The sequence below is a fragment of the Cajanus cajan genome, chromosome 3 (genome assembly GCF_000230855.2).
Source record: "Cajanus cajan strain Asha chromosome 3, NIPB_CcT2T_4, whole genome shotgun sequence".
Lineage (NCBI taxonomy): Eukaryota > Viridiplantae > Streptophyta > Magnoliopsida > Fabales > Fabaceae > Cajanus > Cajanus cajan.
This window is the reverse complement of record NC_138519.1, coordinates 437,496-453,504: the sequence shown is the minus strand read 5'-3', so window position 1 is coordinate 453,504 and position 16,009 is coordinate 437,496. Positions and strand designations below refer to the sequence as shown.

At 29.6% G+C, this 16,009-nt stretch overlaps 1 protein-coding gene across 1 annotated transcript; it reads right to left on the bottom strand.

Moving 5' to 3' along the window:
* Nucleotides 1–5,294: 5,294 nt before the first annotated feature.
* Nucleotides 5,295–15,733, bottom strand: MHK (Protein kinase superfamily protein). The gene is made up of 19 exons (XM_083070053.1): nt 15,526–15,733; nt 14,306–14,420; nt 14,084–14,163; nt 13,911–13,989; nt 12,636–12,704; nt 12,419–12,508; nt 11,741–11,879; nt 11,515–11,617; nt 11,318–11,370; nt 10,579–10,645; nt 9,622–9,745; nt 9,473–9,538; nt 9,295–9,363; nt 9,166–9,226; nt 8,968–9,072; nt 7,970–8,004; nt 7,545–7,590; nt 6,530–6,605; nt 5,295–5,665 (listed from the first exon to the last, which is right to left on the bottom strand). The coding sequence occupies exons 3-19, from the start codon at nt 14,089–14,091 to the stop codon at nt 5,539–5,541; spliced, it is 1,317 nt and encodes a 438-aa protein (XP_082926179.1). The 5' UTR covers nt 14,092–14,163; nt 14,306–14,420; nt 15,526–15,733; the 3' UTR covers nt 5,295–5,538.
* Nucleotides 15,734–16,009: the final 276 nt, after the last annotated feature.

The window sequence follows — 16,009 nt, the reverse complement described above, 5'->3', positions numbered from 1 at the left end:
CATTTTTCTTCTTTTTTTATTGTCTCTCCAGGATTTTTTTTAATTCTTTTTTCTAAGAAATCATTTTTTATTTTAAATGATATATTTTATTACAATTTATATTATTATTCAATCTTTTAAAAAAATTTATTTAATAATTAATATTTTATATCAAATTTTAATAATAATTTGATGAATTAAAATTTTTATCATATAAATTAATTTTTTAAATTTAGAAAAAGTTATAAAGATTATATATTTTTCATTATATAAGTTTAATTCAAAATATAAAATATTTTAATGATTATCGTCAAACTGAATTAATAAAATTAAATATTAAATGAACTAAAAAATTTAATTTAATAATTAAATTATTAAAATTTGATGTAAAATATTAGTTATTGAGTATTCTTACTTGAAGTAAGTAAATCTTTTTCCTAAACTTTTTACTTCTTATTTATATTTGTTTCATTTTACTCTAAAAGTAAAAAGTAATTGGTCACAAAAATAACTACTTTAATCCATGTTTAAGGAGGGTCAAGAGTTCAAATCTTACCTTGTGTATGTAGTCACGTTAAATCTTGGGGCCAGTTATCTCACCCTTTGAGGTGTCTCCAATATAGCGAGGAGATTAGTCACTGCTATCGACAATGGATACTCCAAGAACGAACCAAAAAAAATAACTACTTTAATACATAAGAAAAGAAAATAAAAGAATATATTAGTCACTTATTTATTTTATTCTTTAGTAAAACATAATAAAATATGATATAAAAAAATTATAAATACAACTATAAATCTAAGACAAATGATACTTTAAGGGGATATTTGATAGAATAAAAAAAATTATGTATGAAAATCATAATTCTTGAAAATCATAAATCATGGTAATCATGATTACTAACAATGATTAAATTTGTTTCATCAATCACAAATATTTTTTGAAAATGTTAATAAAAGTTACTTGGAAATCAAATTTTTATTACATTAACTAAACAAATTAAGGTAATAGTTTTATCACAACAAAACATTCTTTTTAACTTATAAATGTTAGATTCTCACCAAACTCCATGCGAACAATTTGGTGAGAAACATGTATAAAAAATATTTTGGAGAAACTATGTTTTTGAGGAATGTTATTTTTTATATGATAAATTAAACATTTAATGTATCAAACGTTCACTAAGTTCAAGTCATAAAATAAGTATAATATCCTCTAACTCCGATATTACACTAATCAACGTAAGGCCCATGACCCAAACCAAAATCTCAAACTTCCTCTTCCTCATACACAACCTCATTTACTTTATCAGTTCATGTATGGAATCTAATCGAAACAAGAAAAACAACCACAAAAATAACAAAAAGGATAATAAAACTCACACATGTATAACACACGTAAAAGGTAATCATGGCATCTTAAAACATACACTACATCATTCCAACCAACTCAAACATCAATAAATAATATTCAATATTACATTCAATACATTAATCACATAATCAACCATATTCAATATTCAACAACTCGTGCAACTCATGTTCCTAATTCTATATGTATGTGGTATCAATCTCTAATATTGACGGAGGCACCCCAAATAGAAGATAGCCTAGGAGTACATCAACCGAATTGTTACACAATGGGTGACCCTCTCAATCTACTCTCAACTAGGGAAAGATCTATCAAGAGTCGATCAAGGCATTATAGTCAATCATACTCACCTCCTATACACGTTAGAGATTTCGTACCATAACACCCTTAGGCCCAAGGTAAAAGACTATAGAGATTTTCCTACATAGATTCACACTACCTCCAAGAAAACTATCCAAGAATGCATGGGTTCTCAAACAACTTCATCAAACATAATAGTTAATGCAATGCATAACACCAACATCCTCATGTTGCCAAACCTTTATGTTTTCCAAAATACCAAGCCTTTGCTTCAATTGCTTCATCTCATCACCAACATCTCAGATTCACCAAACGTCTCAATTAAAGTCTTTTACCTTGCTAACATCTCATGATTTTTCTTTATTCATGTTAATTCTTGTATTCAATAACTAATCTCAACTTTCTCTCTTATCTTTATTTTCTCTTTAATCAATCAATTATGGAATTCTTCCATATTCTTTCATCTTTTCTCAATTACATTAATGTCTTATTTTCCTTTATTATAACTTTTCCTTTCTCACTCCTTTAATCCCTAATTATAACTTCCCCTCGTAGGTTCTTCAACTAATTGTTTTATCCCTCTAACCATCTCTTTATTACTCAATGATACTACACTCAATGAGACACCTCGCGTCCAATGTAGATCCCTCTATTGCATTCACACTCAAGATGGATATTCACACACCCAACACCAAGGGAACAAGAACCCCTATAATACTCTAGCACTTGACGTGACTCTGGCCACACCTAGCGTTATGAACTCGAAAAACAATGTCAAATGACATTTGGTGAGAAACTCCTCACCCAGTGTCGAGGGTTTTGAAACCTTTTTATGGATCTCGCACTCGATTTTGCCTTCTCTACACCTAGTGTGGAAAATTGCACTCACCACACCCTTACATGTTAAGTGCGCCTTCCACATCACCATAGATTCTGTACTTTGTACATCACAACTCAAGGTAAGTCTAGGTTAATGGGCCAACCCAACTAGCCTATAAATAAAGTTGGATTAGGCTTTAATAAGGATAACCTAAATAAAAATAAACCATTTTGCCTCGACCTACATAACCCGATTAGTCAAATGGGTTTAGGCCAGGCTGGCCAACAGGCTTTAGGATAGCTGATATAAAAATTAAAAAAAGTAAATTAATAATTTAATACTAATAATAATTGTTAAAAAAACATAAATAAAATATAATACATTGAAAAATATGTTTGGAGTTGTAGTAATATTGTTTACTTCTATCATCTCTGGAAAAAAAATTATAGAAGAAAAAGAAGTAAAATAAGTTAAACTACACTCTTAATTTCACTAATGTAATATAAAACTCGCTTTCTCTCCCTTCCTCTATCTCTCTCTTTATATATATATATATATATATATATATATATATATATATATATTATTTATCTTATTTGTTATAATTTATTTACCTTTATTTTTTATCAACAAAATAATTGTTTAACCCCTCAAATTTGAAACATTCATATTTTAACTGCAATGAATAAATAATAATAATAATTAATGTTAACTAGTTTAAAAAATTTAAAATTTTAACTTTTTGATATAAAATCATTTTTAATATTTATTTATTTATATTCAATTAAGGTGAATTTTGTCTTATGGTCCAACATGGGTCAAATTAAGCTAAAAATTAAAATCTTGAAGGTAATATAAATCAACCCAACTTAGCCTAAAATCATCATGTCAAGTTAGGTTACACTAACCCAATATATGTGCCAGCTCTAAAATCGTTCGCATAATTGGCCTAACCATTTTCCTTTCGCTTAAAAAAAAAACAAGTTCAAATCAGAGACTCTTCTCTAACCCACCTCTTATCTCTATTTAGTTTATTTATTAAAAATATATTTTTTATATTATAAGTTCAATTAATTATATTAATTAAGTTTATATTATCACTATTATTTAAACATTTTATTTTATATTTGTTTTTAAGAAAATAGGGTATTATGTCTTTTCCAATCCCAATAACGAATAACGATTGGAGTAATAGAATTGAAAAGTTTTTAACTAAGAATAACCTATGAATTTTGAGTGGTAAAGAAACATTGTGAGAAAACAATGTGTGGCTGCCTATTATATTTACATTCTAATTCTACTTTTTTTTTTAATATTTCTTTTTCACAAAAGTACAAAGTATCTTCTTATTATTATTATTATTATTATTATTATTATTATTATTACTATTATTATTATTATTAATATATTGTTACAGCTTATCATTCTAAAAAAAAATAGGTGTCCCAAGTATTTTCAATGTTTTTATTTTGTATTAAAAAAAAAGTTAGAGTCAATATATTTAATTTTTGAAGTACTTTTAGTGGTATATGTACTATTTATAAAAAGAGATATTTTTTTTAATATACACAACTCTTGGACTAATTTACTTTTATAAATACTTCAAAATTATTTTCTCTTTCATTATATTTTATTTATATATTTATGCTTTCTCTCTCTTCTTCTTTTTTCTTTTTAATCAACAACATTCAATTTTTAAGTTTCTCACCCTTTAAGTAATCACTAATTATCTTTTCATTTTTAAATAACAAGACACAAAGTGTCCTTTTTCCTCCTACTATATATAATATTAATTATAATTAAGTCAAGTTAATAAAGGAGTGATAGTTAACCAAGCACATATTATACTATTTTTAAAAAGAAAAAATGGTCAAATTTTTTATATATAAAATAAATGATTAAATGACTATTTAATTATTTATATAAAATAAATACTTTTTAAAGTTTGAAAATGAAAAAATCATTCAATATTTTCAAAATATAAAATTTTATAAAGAGCAATTGTAATGTATATTTATTTAAAAAAAAATAGAGTAAAGTTATATATTTAATATTACAAGCTTGTGTTGTGTATAAGTATCACCCCTACCACTTTTAAATTTTTGAATCCATCATTGTTATGAATTCAAGTCAATGGGATAGATAATACCTAACAACCCTTGAAAGACCAAGTAAAAATATAAGATAAGATTCAATCTAAAAAAACATGTAAAAATAATTAAGTTTAAGTAAAATATCTATTTAATAAAAACAAAATTAATTTAAAATGATATTCTAAATCTTGATTAAATAAATTTATTAATATTTTTAAAATATCACTCAAAATATATAACAATTTCTCACATATTTCAAAAAGGTTAAAGAAAGATTTTAATTAAAAGAAAAAAACAATATAGATTCTTATTCTTTTGAATGTAATACATCAATCTTAGTATAACAAATTATATGAATTAGACTTGAATCGATAAAACTTAACACAATATAATTAGTATAGTAAATAATATGAACCAAAGACACTTAATGTATGTTAGATGTCTACCAATCACATTATACTCCCACAATCCTTATTGTACATTAACAAGCCTTGCACGTACCCGATATTCATAAATATTTTAGGAATCTCGCTATGATCTCATACAAACAGTCCTACTTGCCACTCATACGCGGTTTTTCATCTAGTATATATTTTGCAAGTTCAAACCCCAGTGTTATTATTGTAATTCCGATGAATCAAAAAATAAATCTCATACAAATACCCAAATATCACTCCACGATCTTATATGCACTCCATTAGCCTTCAAAATTCAAGCAAGCAACAGGAAAGAAACAAGAAAGTAAAACTTTACATCAGGTTAAGGAATGAGAAAATATCATGTTGTGAATATATCCGGTCTTAATTTGTATGTTACAGTTAAGCAATGAGAATGAAGTATCCATATAGAATTTGCTCGGTAATTACATTATATTTGACATTAACGAGAAAGTATTAGAATGATAAACAGAACTGTACAGAATACTAATTAAAAAGTGTTATATGCATTGTCAAGATTCAATATGATACTTCAGTTCAAAGACAGTGCCCGCGCTGGAAGGGAGAAGACAGAGCCAAAAATGGTGTAGTTAAGATGTTAGGCTGCAGAGGCTGAAAAGAAAATCCCGCTGACTGTGGAACAATTGGGGGATGTTGAACTGAACTGTAAAGAGGACAATCCAGTTAATCTATATTAGAAATATGATTAATCTTATATATGAACAATTCAAAATCTTGATCATACAGATTTTAGGAAAACAGGAGTGAAAGATTGCAATTCAATAAGTAAAAAACTATTGAATCTAGGGGATTCGATTTATATTTGAAAAAAAAATTGAGACACATAACATAGTTGGTAATTAAATAGATAACCAACACCAATTTTTATTTTAGTTGCTTCAGTATATTCTAATATTTATTTATAATATTAAATAGTGAAATATATGGATTCAAATTAAGACTAAAAAGTCAGCTAACATGGTTATTAAAGTAATTACTAAATAATAAATAGGCAAATATGAGTAGTCTACTTCCAAGAAGAAAAAACTCTAATTCTTAGCTATAAATTAATTAACAATTTCTTTTTATTTCATTTTGAGAAAATAATAAAAATATTTTTCGGGCTATTTTTTAATCAACTTTTAATTGCCTAAAGCAAGTGCTAGAGGCCGGGCATGGGAAGGAAAAGCTTTTCACTCTCTTCCTCTCCTATTCGTAAATATGTAAATGGGGAAAAACATCTGCATGACAAAAAGGTTATTTCACTCTTCCTCTCCTATTCGTAAATATGAAAGTAACTAATATCAGTCATTAATGAGAATAATGGTCAATATTCCAATACATTCATGATTTGTTAGGCATTTACGGGTAATATCAACCATTGAATTTTTCATCAATGATGAAGATTACTTTGTCCTTCAACAATTAAGATTACTTATATCACTCAATTGGTAGTGTTTTCTTGTGGGCCAGAGATTTATCCAATCCAGATGTATAGGGTGAGAATAGGCAAGAAGCATATACTTACCTGAATGACAATGACAACGAAGTCTCTGCAGAGTTATGAACTCCATTTTGATCGGGAGATAATAATGTCCAAAATACTACATCACAAAATAAACTCAACTCGTCATCATCAAGCAAGAAGAAAGAAAATTAAAAGAAAGTGTCCTTCTCATATTAATTACGGTCAGCAAACAATTCCACTAAGTCAGAATTTTTTCACTCGACTCAAAATTGAGCAATTGCAAGCCAGATGCCTGAAAATTAAAATCTAATCAAGTAACCAACACTGTTCTTTCCTAGAAGCAAATTTTCCCTTAGCAGTAGTTTAAGTTTAAGCAAATCCTTATTAACTCCCCTTGACCACATGGTTCCCACCAAGCACAGTAGGTGCTTTCGTCAGTATTCAAACCAAGCTCAAAAAGAACATTCAATAGGAATTGGGAACCAAACTTTTTGACTTGTGTTGAGGAAGCTTCTATACCAGCATATAGCATCTGATCATTCAATATGTATAATATTGAATTGAAGATGTCTTTATTTTTTTAAAATAAACTGATTTTAACATTATTGTAATCTAAGTCAATCCTAATTTGAATTTAATTTTAAATTTTGAATTTTAACTCACCATATCAATATAGATTGTGTCTTGATTTTAATAATTTTTCCATAGTTTCCTTAATTATAAAATCATATCTCTTTAATTTTCACTATTAAATATAATAAATTATTCACTATTAATAATAAAGACATACTCTATTCTCTTTAATTTATTTTTATTTAAAAATACCCATGCAATGCACAGAAAACTTGCTTCTGTAAGTAGAAAGATTTCTTCTCGGTATTGGAAATTTATTCTTTCTCCTAGAACACAGCTCATTAATTAGAACACAGCCAGAGATAGCAGAATGAAGCTTTCATAAAAAATAAATCAAGACTAATCTAATCTTTCTAAAGTTAAAAGCTATATCCTCTCTGTAAACATAACAAAGCTTATGACAGATTATAATGCAAATAGAAGGTAGGAAACTAATAATCACCTGACTGCTCTGAATGATCATTAAAATCTGAGCAAAGTAGCATGTTCTGCATTTTCACATGGTGCATTAAGTCAAAATAGAGATAAACAGCAGTTGTATCAGGATTTCAAAACATAAAACTAGAATATGGGCCTGTTTGGATAAACTTCTCTATAAGCACTTCTAGGAGGAAGAAATAAGAAAAAAAATTGAAATAAGTTTCTCTATAAGCTAAAAGTAACTTATGTGTAAGTAAAAAATAAGATTTTGGAGAATCTAATTGGAGAGAACTTCTACAAATCAAATTATAATTGAGCATATTTTAGCTAATGGAGAAACTTGTTTCATTTTTCCTTCTCATTTTTCACTCCTAGAAGTTCCTTTAAAGAAGTTTACCCAAACAGACTCTATATCATGTTGCAAGATTTACAGCACTAGACACAAACCTCTCTAACACCCTGAGACACACTTTGGACCACATCTGCAGGATATGAAAATAATTAAATGTTCAGCACTTTATACCATTAATAAAATGAAGAAAATGAGAGAAGTTTTCAAATGTGAAAGAAGGCCAAGGTGTTACAAAATTTACCCAGAGGAATAATAATTTGAAAGGCTTAAACATTTCAATGAACTATCAATCATTCAGAAAACAGAACATATATTCAACATATCAAACAACCCCCGTCTTTCTCATCATACTCTTAAGCAATTCAATTGCTCTCTAAAAGAAAGAAAACATTAACCTTTTCATTTTTTAGCATTAGAATATCTAGAGGAAGACAAAATTATATCTTAGAATAGTTTAGAGTATCTTAAATGATCTCTTAGAAATAGTTTTCGTGTTTATATTTCAATATTTGTTTTCTTATTTAAGATCAGGAGTCATCCATTAGCATTTTGTCTTTTAAATCACATCAATATACACAATATCATATCAAAGTCCTTATTTCCTTTTTCCTCCTTTTCAACCTCAATGGCTCAATCCCCATTATTTCAACATATAGCATAAACATTACAGGTTCAAAGAAAAGGATAAATAAATCATTTGCCAAGAGAGTTTTGTTTTCAGCTGCATTCCAATGGACAAAAACTGCTGTGCTGATGATATCATATAACCACAGTAAAGTTAACCAATTTCTCATGCTGATAACACTTAGTTCTACATTCATCTGTGCTGAGTTGAGCATTTGGCATTACCAGAAAGACACAACCTGAACCTAACTTTTAAGATAGCACATTTGTAGAGGATCAAGAAGCCAGCACAAATCTTAAGAAGAAACCAGATTGCAATAGAAGAATGGGATTGTTTCCATCTTACATATAAAAACATTACAAAATATTCACTTCTACCAAAAATGGGTGTTTAAAGAACAACCATTATGCAGTTACACAAACTAATATATTACTTTCAATGGTTAAATTAATAGTTAAGGTTATGTACCTAAGCTTGAAATACTGGGCTTTACAGCTAAAGTCAAGCCAAGAAAACAATCATCGGTATCAGGGCCAAAATCCTGCAGTTTCAGCTCAAGATTTGGCTTTGCCCCTGTAAGTAGGATGCAATTAGGATGAAGCTATCTGACAAACTGAAATGTATAATATGTCGATATAAGAAAGGAAGAAAATGAAAATTCCCTACTCTTGCTACTCAGCTTCAGCTCAAGTGGATCACTGAGTGGACAAGGAACCCATGCATCCACCTGTCCAGTATATGTTAGTAAATTGAAGACATTAAATGAAGAAGAACAGGCTTCAAAGAGAAAGTTACATGGAAAAATGGATGTTGCAATGACTGATCAGCATCTGGCCTTCTTGATGGGTCCCAATGTAACAGTTGCTGCAGATTTTATAATGCAGTAGATATTAGAAGATAGCACCATTTACAATCTCAGTGCATGTGTAGAAAGAGAGAGAGAGAGAGAGAGATTCAATTGAATAAAGCATACTGTGATCAAGTCTATAGCTTCCAAACTAGCATTTGGAATAATATTAGAAAGCTTCACAGGTGAAACCTGCAAAAGCATCATGGAATTAAACAAGAGATTAAATGAAAAGATGACAACAATAAGAATAGTACAACCAAAACTCCTTTTACATTAACACTTTCAACATCACGAGCAACTAGGTCCAATAGCTGAGAATTGTCTGCCCCTATGGTGAAAGCAGTTGAGTCTGGCATACCAAGAATGCGGTATATTTTGTACAGTTGATCTATTTCACTGTCAATGGAGAAAAGGAATTTTATAAGATGTGATAGAAAGAAAATAGTTCATTTTTAGGAATAAACATATCCCATTCAAGTCAATATCAACTACAATTTACAATGTACAAAAGCTCAATATACATGTCATATGAAAAAGGAAAAGATCCCAATGTTTGATTTAACTATTAATAGCAATCTCTTGAGAATCAATGTCTCATAAGCTAAAACAAATCTAAACGAATAAGTGTATTTAAGAGAGGCATGAACACTTTGCTTTTTACATAGAAAAGAAAAACATAGAGAGCAAAGAAATGAACAAAAAAATAAATACATCAGTACATAAATGCTTTCCAAATCCTTGAACAAAATTTCTGTCCATATGAAATATGAATTTGAAACTTAGATATATAATGAAGCCAAAACAATCATGCATGTAATAATATTAGTTGTCAAAATCTAAATAATTAACTATTTCATCATTAGGCTCCAACCAAAATTTTCAAATTACTGAGTGAAAACAAGGCAATGCTCCTTATTCTTGTTAGTTTGAATCTCTACACCATTCTATCAAGACTCAAGAACAAGATGACCTTTCTCTATTATACAATCACAACTCTTATCTTCAGTGGCAAAATTCTTTATGCAATCAATTGTCAAATGCAAACAGCATAGCAAATAGTTATTTTGCTGATGGAAAAATTGTTCATTAGATATATGAAGGCACAAAAAAATACATTCAACATAAACAAAAGTAAATATATAACTAACATAAGCTTGATTAGTTGTGATCATCACATTAGCCTTTTCACAATTAAAGAGCAAAAAAATAAATACAGGACTGAAATATACCTTTCACCAGGAAATAATGGGGTCAAAGTAAAAAGCTCAGCTAATATAGCACCAACTGCCCACATATCTGCAAATAATTTCTACTTGTTATTCACCACCCTAAGAAGAATACAATGACAATATCATCTCAGAGGTACAGCATAAAATGCGCACATCCATGTAATTTCTCTTTCTCATTAATTCTTATTGTTCAAGTTCTGTGTTGAATCAGTATTGATGTAAATATGTTTATCATGATGTTCAGACTTCAGAGGATAAAGGCAGAACAACTTCAGACAAGACTGAATGGAAAGAAATGCTGAAATAGTTGACTCCAAATATTTATGATAGCTTATCTCCCAAAATATGCTAGTGCAAGAACCATCTCCGTGCCCTCATTAGACATCACATATAAATTTAACTGGAGAAAAAATGTCAAGTGAGCATTAGCTCAAACTTCTTTTTGACCTTAAAATAAAGCAGTAAACATTATAATTCATCTTTGACATTACTCTAGAAAGTGTAGGCATAACTAATCATCTCAGCTAATGGTGTCTGGGTTTGATATTAGGATACCCCAAAAGTGGTTCTGCCTGCAAACACTAGATTGAGGCAGAAACTACAAATTTTAACTTAAATCATTCATGATGGCACCCAAAAACAAACACCAGCTCACTATCTATACAAGAAACAAAATATAGCTACAATAAGTAAATGACACAAACAAAAAAATTTAATTTAAAAAGAGAGTAATGCCTACCAACAGCAGGAGTGTAACAAGGGGATCGCAACAAAACTTCTGGAGCTCGATACCTGAATTCCCAAAACACAAAATGCAATAAAATGACAATGATAAAAGCCCTTTTGATAAAATCCAAAGTAGTCCATAGAGAAATTTATGTACATGAGAAAATAGAAAAGACCGACTGAGAAATATGACATGAAAGAATGACTCACCACCGTGTGGAAACATATTGAGTATATGGAGGCATCGATGATACTTCTCTAGCCAGTCCAAAATCAGCAATTTTCAGAACATCATTCGTTACCAGCAAATTTTCTGTATAGTAGAAAACATTCCATTAGATCAAGATACATATGACCTTTAATGAATATTGAATTGGAAAGTATAAATGCAACAATATACCATCAGAAATTTGCCTAATGAAATTATACGCCTTACCAGGTTTTAAATCCCGATGAAAGAATCCTCTCTTGTGCATGTGACTAAGTCCTTGTAGTACTTGCCTCATAAAGCACCGTATCTCTTCTTCTGAAAAGGGCCTTTCTCTCTCCTTTATTAATTGATATAGATTACAATCCTGAATAATAGATAAAATGTAGTGTTACTGTCAGTGACAGTGTCAAGCAATACCTGATAAAGCAAGTGTCAATACAGAACATCCAGCCTCAATTATAGATATTGGAGAGTTTTGGATAAATTAAATAGTAGTAAATAATTATTCCAGTAAATATGTATGTAGCACTGATAACCATGAAACATTACCACATTTTCTGGGCAACATTAAGCTATCAGGCACAGCCAAGATATCAGTGTGTTGTTTAGATACTTTCTGTACCATTTTTGTTTTGTCTTGAATTCTTGGACAATATCATTTCCTATTAATTGTTTTCCTATTGTTCTTTCTATCAGCAATTTTTTTTCTTTTACAGGATATGGCAACACCGTATTACTCTTCAATTAATCTTTATAAGATTTAAAAGCTATTCAAGATAAGGCAACACCATATTACTCTTCAATTAATCTTTATAAGATTTAAAAGCTATTCAACAATCAACATATTTATACTATAAAACATAAATGAACAAAGAAAAATGGGAAGAATAAGATGTTCTTTACCATGTATTCAAAAATGAAAAATAGTTCATTATTTTCTCTAACAACCTCTTTCAACTTTATGATATTTGGGTGATTCATTTTACGGAGGGCCTGCCAAAGCAACAAAATACACATTTGTGAAGGCAAACTAACATTTAAACAAAATCTTATTACAGTTCCAGGAATGTGTGAAAACCACCTATAACTACCAATAACAAACAAATACTGGAGTACATACCTTAACTTCTCTTAAATTGGTATATTCTTCCCAGAAACAAAACTTTCTTTTCAACCTTTTGACAGCGACCTGATAGATAAAATCAGGAGCATAACATCATAAGATACCCAAAATGTAACATCAGAAAGTGCGACCTGAACCTCAATGTATAAAAGCACCATCTAAATTAGTATGGTAACAGCACCTGACGAGGGAGCATCACAGAAAATGAAAGAAACATTTATAATTGAAGCAAAAACATGTATCCATTTTGATCTTCAATGCAAATGTATACATGAAGGCTTAACATAGTGATAGTTATCACATTCTCTCGCAGAATACCTTGGACACATCTCACTTTAAACATCTTAAACATTTACTAAAAACTTGGTTATGATAATTCATAGAAGGTCCCCTTGTATCACACTATTGACATCAGACTCTCTTAAAATCATACAGGCTACTATTACATACAATTAGATAGTATGTAATTATTGAGTGTTAATTATCTTTATGACATGCATATATATGAAAGAATATATGCATAGTTACCAGTACTATGGCACTTGAAAATAAACATTTTCTAAAGTAACTCACCAAAATCCTTTGATACATCCAGAACGAGGGATAGAAATTATTCAATGTAAAAAAGTCGAAATTCCCTGCACATATATTGCACATTTTCAAAAGGTCCTCCCTCATTTCCTCTAACCACAGCTTCTAAACTTATTCAACAATTAATCCTCCATTCCTCCATGTTTTCAGGGGGCATATTCCCAAATAATCCAACATGCCAAACAGTTTCCATTGACCTTCCATCCATACCGAAACCAAGTGTGCAAACAGGAAATAAGGCAGAGGCAAATAAACATAGAAATTAACATGGTTCAATCAACTGCAAACTATACAGAGGGAAAAATACTATGAACAATGAAAATTACTAAATGTGGCCACTTGATGCTCAAATCCTCAATCCACTGAAAATCAGTAGTTAGAGAGAGGATTGAGTTTGTTTGTTAATAACCTACTCTACAAAAGCTATTAGGTGCAAACACTAGAATAATTTTATATGTCAAACAAGCACCACCGAGCAAAAGTAATTTGAGCTTAAAGCAGGAATAAAGCTCTCAAACCCAAGGTAAACAGAAACAAAGAAGGGGAACTCCTAAAAGCCATTTACTATAGGATGAATATAACAATAATAGATGATGGATACACAAAAATAATTAAAGAACATGAATAGATGAATATACTGATGTTGAAAAAAATTGCTTTTAGGTAGCAAGAGTTGCTTACAATCTCGTATGTTCTCATATCACGGGCTTTATATACATGACCGCAGGAACCATCCCCGAGCTCTCTCAAAATTTTATATCTAAAAAGAAAAGGACAGACATGAAATAATTTAATTTACTCAGAATTGAAAGTCCAGAAACAATGTACAAGACAATGGATGAGAAGAAACTAACCTTTCCATTATTAGAATTACAACACTATAACCAATAACACTTCAGAGAGACTGGAACAGATTCCATGAAGAGATGGCTAACTGTCAACACAGTGTTGGCACTTAGTTTGCAGACGTGGGTTAGAGTTAAAATGTAGCATGAAGCATTTAGTATCATCAATAATCCACTTTTCATTGTAGAAGAGATCTACAAAAAGGGAGAGGTCCGTCAACATGTTGCAACCTTCAGAAAACCCAGTTGGCTGGGTGATGTCTTAATCATATGACAAGTAAATCCATTTTGATTTTGACTATATTGACTTCAAACTGAGCCCATATATTGGAGAACAAGTGATAAGCTGCGATACATAATATAAATGTTAGTGCTTTTGAAAATTATAATAATTAGATAGTCCCTTCAACATCAAGCGAATAATATGTGCACTTGAAAAGTGCAATAATAGGATAATGCAACATTATATTGTTTCACTGTGCAAACTCAATAATGAAAATATTACTTAATAGACAGACAATTGGAAGGTTTATCTTTCAATCCTCTACTGGGGAACCCTAAGCAGTAAGCCCTAAAAACTTTGAGGAATTCTCTCCTCCAATCTACCCAGCAGTCAAATATAACGCAGATCAAAACACAAACCTTACCAAGAAGACTCTGATCCTAACAACACGATGACTAGCCATGTGTTGTTTGCATAAGAATCTTAACGTATCACATACCCTCTACTATTGTACAATATTATAATCAAGAATTCAACTCATACCACTCTATTTAATCTCACCACGAAAACCAAAATCTATTGGTTGACAGTCAAGAGCCACAATAAACAAGTGAATCAGACTAAAAAAATCAGTTTCAGAAAACAAAGAAATTAAACCCGGAAAAAAAAAAACTATAAACTTTATGTGTTTGGCTTAGCTTAAAGTATGGAAACAACTGCTTTTTTTTTTCTTTTCCAAAAGTTATATAATGAAGTCAAAGAAAAAGAAAATATTTCCCCGTAAAAGCAATTTCCAACTAGAACTATAAACAAAAACACAAAACATACAGGTAGGTATGAAAAAAAAAAAAAAAAAAAAAAAGACGAAGAAGAAGTTATATTTACAATCTATCTGTAAAAAAATCTTTGCCTTAAAATTATAACAATATTGTATCAAGAAAACGCACGCTCAACACAATCTGTTCAGAAACATTTCTAAAAACACAATCTCGGATATTTTTCATTGCCATAAATCCATAAACTATTGTTTCATCTTGATTTCCCATTCCTCATTCTCTTATAAAACAAACCGATCGCAAAAGAAAAACAAAACGCAATTCTAGCTGCATTTCAGTTTGTTTAGCAGCTACGAACCAGAGGCAACGAAAACAGCACGAAGAATCGGAAACTGATGTTACCACACGAAGAAAAATTCGAGAAAAAAATAATAAAAAGACGAAGAACTCACCTTGTGTGATAATTGGATAGAATCAGAGCGGAATCAACAGATAAACAACCACAGATCGGCAATGCGAATGAACTTTCTTGGAAAAGAAACGAGAAAAATGAATTTGTAAGAAGAAAGAGAGAGAGAGAGAGAGAGAGAGGAGAGAGAAAAGTTTAGAGAGAGAAAATTCGGACTTGTGAAGAAGCCATATGAGAGAGAGGGAGAGTATTCCATAGAAGAAAAAAGGAGAAGAAATCAAAGAAATAAATATATTAAATATTTTATTGAAAAATATTTTCTTTTTGTTTGTTCACTTAAGTTTCAATAGTTTTTTTTTTAAAATTTGTTATTTTCAATAAAGTTTTTTATTCTAATTTTATCTAATATTTAATAGGATTGGTTAATTGCTGTAAAAAATAGAATTAATCTGACAAACTAGAGTTGATATGTAGATAAATAAATATATTATATTAATTAAAATACAAAATATATTTATAATTTATAA

Bases quoted from the DNA above. Each gene is read 5' to 3' on its own strand.
- MHK (XM_083070053.1), bottom strand. The intron at 11,371-11,514 runs GTGAGTCATTCT...TTGGGAATTCAG, and splicing joins CAATATGTTTCCACACGGTG to GTATCGAGCTCCAGAAGTTT. The intron at 7,591-7,969 runs GTTTGTGTCTAG...GTGAAAATGCAG, and splicing joins TGTCTCAGGGTGTTAGAGAG to AACATGCTACTTTGCTCAGA.